This window comes from Phalaenopsis equestris, unplaced genomic scaffold (genome assembly GCF_001263595.1).
Source record: "Phalaenopsis equestris unplaced genomic scaffold, ASM126359v1 Scaffold000002, whole genome shotgun sequence".
Taxonomy (NCBI): Eukaryota; Viridiplantae; Streptophyta; class Magnoliopsida; order Asparagales; family Orchidaceae; genus Phalaenopsis; species Phalaenopsis equestris.
Genome location: NW_018164444.1, coordinates 61,337,056 through 61,343,492, shown reverse-complemented (window position 1 = coordinate 61,343,492; position 6,437 = coordinate 61,337,056). Strand labels below are relative to the sequence as shown.

Genomic DNA, 6,437 nt, shown 5'->3' with positions numbered 1-6,437 from the left:
CGCGTCGGCCGGAGGCCTCCGGCGGCGGAGGAGAACTGTGGGACCATTTCCAGCGGAGGTTGTCCATACTGGGACGGGGACCCCCCTTGCTGCTTCATGCGGCCGGTAGTTACAGCCACAGCAGTAGTGCTTCCTTCCGCAGTTAGTGGAAGATGGGGGAAATACTGAAGGTTAAAATCATGGAAGCTAGGACAAGTAGAAAGAGAGAGAAACAGAGAGATAGAAGTGGAAAGGTGGTGGCTTTACAGCAAGCGCCGGCCATACAGAAGAATATTAAAGACGTCGCTGTGTAGAGGCTCTGAAACAAGGGTTGCAGCAGAGAGAGAAAGTGAGTAATAATTGATGAATCTAGAGAGAGAGAGAGAGGCAGTGAATGAGGGTGGAGGCATTAGACGGACCACATATGATGATGAGGATGATCAAGTGAGAGAAAGAAGAGTGTGAATGCGGATGAGAGAGAGAGGGCTTGAAAATTAAAGATTTCTAACCTTGCCGCCTAATTATTGTTTAAGAAAAATGTTCGCAGTAACAGTATTGATGAAACGAACGGTCAAAAGCGAGAGCTTTTACTTATTTCTGGCACGAACGGTCAGGATTGAAGCTGGGAAAAAGAAGGAATTAACGGGGGATGCAGACAGGAGCCCGTTGTAACAGCTGTGAATTGGGTCCCACACAGAGGGGGCGGAACGTGCCGGGCGATTATCGCGGACACCCTACCGCAATTCCCCATATCTTACGCAATGTTGTGTCTTACAATTCCTGAACGACCAAACTCACAGCCGTTGGATGTACCCTTATGCGAATCAAAATGTCATGAACGAATTGTATAAATTATCTCGTAATAACTGCTGCATGTGATTTCTTACTCTCCAACCAATCACCGCGCCCGCAAGCAAAATATTCAAGCTTTAACGCGCCATGAAAATCCGCCCGCCGAGCTTTCACCGCGTGCCACGTGGCATATTCGGCTCGAGGGAGGAGATGGTGGGAGGTGGCGGGCGGTGAAAATGCCAGCAAAACGCGTGCATGAAGATTGGGCATCATGGACGCAACAGCCAAAGAGGTGTAAATATGGGGGAGGTGGAGCAAAAGCCAAAATTTGCTTTGGTTTGGTTCTTCAACCAAAGGGAATAAAGTTGAAAGATCCTTATTTATGATTGATTTGCTTGTTATGGGATTTAATAATTAGGGGTGCCAACAAAGAGCTAATAATGTATAAATATTTCATATTTGGCTCAATCAATCTTATTTGTTAGATTGGAACATTAAATGATGGCTTCAAAGTTAGATGAGATTATGCATAAGATTGATTGTGCATATATGTATGAGGAGAGTTGGTTGATGAGTCTTGAGAGTGGATAATATTGAAATGAGAGGGTGGGTTGAGTTTTGAGAAGGATGTGTGGGTTTGTATTTCATGAGATGTGGATTAGGAGTAGTATGGTGATGACAATGAAGTTGAAGGGTAATCTTTGGTCTAAGAAGGTTGTGATTCTTTTTGAATTCATTATCATATAGCAATTTTTATGAATAAATTTGTTTTGATTTATTGCCCCACAAAATTTTGTGCATCGAACAATCTTTTATAAGTATAGTATCTATATCATGCAAGTTACTACAATCAAATGCACTAAAATTTATTTCTGCAATATGTTTTTGTTGTGTGCTGAAATATTTGCAGCGATAGAGTGATAATTTTATGTCTTAGAATTGCATGAAGATACAACACTTACCCACATAATAGAAAAGTTGCAGGATAAGACACAATTTTTTTGTACTTAAAAAATCCTGAAGAGGAAAAAGCCACGGGCCTAGTCTATTCAAAGTAATCAATAAATGTAATTATATGTACATAAGTCCATTATATAATTGAGTTATTGTAACTACGACGACACACTTTGAAGACAATATAACAATGCATATCAAATACTATAGAAAGACATACATCGATGACGGTGTAACAACACATCCCACATACGAGGTAACGACGACTCTCGAAGATGTTGCAACAATATTACATCCCGAAGAAGGTAACTTTCTCTGAACTCTATTAGTGATAATCGGTCACAAAACCTTAGATGATGGTTGTAATTGGCCATAAAGGCCCTATTTTGGATGCTAGCTATAATAATAATAGTTGGCCAAAAAGTCATAGCTGGTTGCTACAAAGACAACAACTGTTCATAAAGATTATAGTTAGTATCTGTAATAGTGAAAGTTGGTCATAAATGTCGTAGTTGAACGTTATAATAGTAGTATTCGATCACAAAGACAATAGTTGATTTATATAAAAACAATATTTGACCATGAAGGCCATATTCGGTGGTTGCAGTAATGCTAATTGGCTACAGATCGAGGCCGTAGTTGGAAGTTATGCAAGTACTATTTGGTCACAAAGATCGTAGTTGGTTGCTGCAAAGGTATTAGTTGGACATAAAGGTTGTAGTTTGTGGCTACAATTGCGGTAGTTGGTCATAGAGACAGCAGTTGAAAGTTGTAACAGTAATCGTCATCCATAAAGGTTGTAGTTGGTTGTTACGAGGACAATAGTTGGTTATGAAATTGTTGTGGGTGGTCGCAATAGCGACATTTGGTCATATATGTCATAATTAAAAGCTGTAATAATAGTAATCGACCACAAATGTCGTAGTTAGTTATTGTAATAACGGTAATTGGTTGCAGAGACTGTATTTTGATTATGATAGTTGTATGTATTGGTTTCCAATGGTCACTGATCGATCGATGGTGGCAGATGATGATCTTTAACTGTGACCGGTGGTGGCCTACAATGGTGGTCAATAGCGGTTGGTAGCTACGGAGGCTTCTGGTTGCTCACCGGGTCTTCAATACAAATGCTAAGCACAATGGTTGCATACATAATACAATGTTTACAAACACGGGTCCTCGGTGGCCAGTGGTCAGCAATAGCAGAATGGCGGGCGGTGACTGCTGACATTGATTAATGGTGGCCAATTGGCTGTGTTCAATGGTGGTCGACTCTTACATATGATAGTGATTATTGCCAACTTTTTCCAATAAAAGTGTTAGGCACAAAGGCCATATTTGGATTATGAGATTTGCAAAAAAGGGTTCGTCAGTAATGTGGGCGGTGATGCCCTATTAATATCAATATTGGCCGATATAAGTGGTTGACGGTGGTCGATCGCTATAAAGGTCGATGGCTATTATTGGGTCATCTATATAATTGCTATGCACAATGAACAAATTCAAATTATGACGTTTGAAAATAGGTGTTGCCGGTGATCGGTGGTTAGTGACTTGGGCGGTGACAACCTGTGACGGTTCATGGCAGTCAACTGGCAATGCTCAACTGTGGTCAATGGCTACGAATATAGGAGGTTATTAAAATGTCTTCTATACATATGTTAGCCACCATGACCTTATTGAGACTATAATGTTTTCAAATAGGGTCGCCGACAATCGATATTGGGCGGCAGCAAGATTTATTGACTGATGGTGGTTGACAGCTATGTAGGCCAGCTATTATCTTCTGGTGTTCTCTCTTAATTTGACTTTAAAATTTCTCTTCCTCCCTCTCCCCTCAAGTGATGAGGGGGTCTATTTATAGCTTATAAGAGATAGACATTTTGGTCTATTATCAAATAACTTTCTCAATGAACTAATTGACGACTCATATTGATACTCTTTAATGACATCTGCATTAAGTGATCTTAGTGATACGAACAAAAATGCCATGAAGCACCGATAAATCACACAAGTATACATGTCGTTCAAGAAATTTACAGAACAAAGTCCGTGTATCGATCCCATGAGAAATAGTGAACTCCCAATGTGAAAATTTTTTATCCTAGTAGTTTTAAATACAGCCTAGAGGTATAAAATTTTGTGATTTTAAAAAGTTACTAATCATAATTTTTGAAATAATAAAACCTAAGCTATTAAAGTGAGAATTTCGATGAAGTTTTTTTATGCTAGTAAATTACTCTCCTGAATTGGTTCTATAGGAATCTAAGTTTGATTAGGTGGTTCAAATTATGGCTTACAATTAGGAGTAGATCTTTTCATAATCCCCTCTTGGGTGTTCAAGAAGGTTTGATATCAAACATTTTTAGTTCCTTAAATCAAGTGATTTGCTCAAGATTTCTTATTCCCCTACGAGATTGCACTAAACTGGGAGCAATATTGCTATTCTCCTAAGTTAATGTGCTTTAATCTAGTTGTTCCTCTAACGATTCTTCCGAAACACAACAGAATTTAACCACCAAACTGGCTAGGTTAATGCAAAGAAAAAATTGAAGGTTAAAACAGAAGCTTATAAAAAAATTAGTAAAATCACACATAAAAAACCAAACTTTACATTTTTAAATCAACAATTCAAGGGAGAAATGCAATTCTACTCACTAATCATGCTTGAGAACAATAAAATAATCATTACATCGATATGAAATATAAAAAACAAGCATTTAAAAGGATAAAATTTGATGGAATACACTAAGGAGATTGTAAACTTATCTCTATTCTTCTCCAAATGATATGTGTTGGCATCAATTTTTTGATGACACATGAGTTGGATGTCCATTGAGAATACTAAACAATACTTTTTTTTTACTAAGACACCCCACCAGACCTCCTGGTACGTGCCACGAGCACAAAATCAAGACTGATACATATTTGCTCCTACCTGGAAAAAAATCACCGTGAGGTGGTACTATCTATAACTTCAGACAAGTTTTACGTGCATTTTGATGTTGAGAGACCTAAATCCATCGATCAGTAGTCTTTTGAGGCCAAAGGTAGTCACCGAGATCTCTCACACACATTTTAGGAAAATTTAAGAGTAGACTAATTTTACCCTTGTAGGGATTCAGGACCTTCGCCGACACCAAAAATGTATTTTGAAGCTCCTAAAATGTTCACTTTTGATTTAGGGGGTCATATTCTAGTAATACACAACTTTCTATGCTTCTAGATTGATAAAGGCCTTCTTACAGTCATCCGGGGAAGAATTAGAGTTTGGAGCACCTTACCCGTGCCACGGTCCAAGAAGCCTACTGGAGATGATTTCTACAGTGAACGACTGATCAAAATAGTCAATTTCAAAGCTATGAGATTACATTTCACTCATATGAACAGGTAGAGAAAATCCCCTATTGTGCACTACTGGTGTAAATCAAGCTATATTAGCACTAGCCTCGGGCACCTAGGCACCCAGAATGTCTTCTCGGACATTTAAAACTGAGCCCATAGACGTTTGGATCAACTTTCTAGTACTTAGGTGCCAATCCTGAGTGCCCAGGCGCCCAAAATGTTCAACGCTACCTTTTCTTCCTGAGAGACAGGAAAGTAGACACCACCCTCGTTGTGCTTAGGCATTAGAGCCCTTACACCAGTCTGGGTGCCTTGGCGTGGCCTTGTTTTAAGTTGCAAGAAAACTCACTTTTTCACAGCAATTTGACTCCTGTGCACCCCCAATGAGTGGAAATTACAGGATCTCATGGGGATTTGGGAAGATTTACATGAGATATGCAAAAGCTGTTATCATACCCCTTTTGCATGGCTTCTAGGAGGGCTTATGAGTCCTTTTTAGGGGAAAGAGAGTGGGGAACTTGGTGGAGGATAGTTTAAGCCTCGCCTTCTCCTCATTTCAGCTATCCTCCTCATTTTGGAAAAAAAATGGACTTTATTTTCAGTTTTTAGGACTGTGAGGGGAGAGCTCTTGGGAGAACTTGTACAACTGCTATAAAGGAGAGAGCTTCTAAGGGAGAAGAGAGAGCTCTTAAGGAAAAGCTTGGAGATCTTGGAGTTTCTTCTCTCCATTCTTTTTTTTTTCTTCTTCTTCTTCTGTTCCTTCATAATCATCATCTTCTTCCTCCCATTCACTATTTCTCCTTTTCCGGCTGCCGCCTCCATAAAGAAGATAGAGGGAAGAGGGAGACCTTGCTCGGAGCTTCGATGGAATCTTCTTTAAAGGGGATAGCTTCTTCATTCTTTGGAGAAGGATTTTCTTGGAGCTTGAGGCATTGTTGGAATCTTCTTCTTGAGGAGAGCTTCATCCTTCTTGGAAGAAGGACCTTCGACGGAGTTCTTGACGTCATTGAAATATCCTCACGGGGAAAGCTTCAATTTTCTTTGGAGAAGAGCCAACACCAGAGCTTAAAAACTTGTTGATCTCTCCTACCATTAGGAGAGCATCTTTCGAGACCCATTTGGATGCAGTACAACCATTACGACGGTATAATTCTCATAGCTTTCATATTTTCCTTTCCAAGAGCTCCATAGGTTCAGATGTTAGAGGATTAAGGACTAGGATTTTTGTCCTTAGAGGAGATCGATAGGTTAAGAGCCTTTTAATGGACTCTTCTATATAAATCTGAGTGTTTTCCTTGAAGCCTCAATACAAAATTGCATAAAAAATTAGGTAGTGTCAACCCTGTCTTTGCTTCGGCGATTCCACT

General features: G+C 39.5%; 1 protein-coding gene across 1 annotated transcript in view; it reads right to left on the bottom strand.

The window, feature by feature from the left end:
- Positions 1-463, bottom strand: part of LOC110030727 (trihelix transcription factor GTL1-like) — a gene marked incomplete in the record, with an annotated part of 4,495 nt that extends 4,032 nt beyond the window's left edge. The window contains 1 exon segment of the mRNA XM_020733618.1: positions 8-463. Coding sequence (XP_020589277.1) covers positions 8-98 — 91 coding nt within the window.
- Between the last annotated feature and the right edge of the window lie 5,974 nt (positions 464-6,437).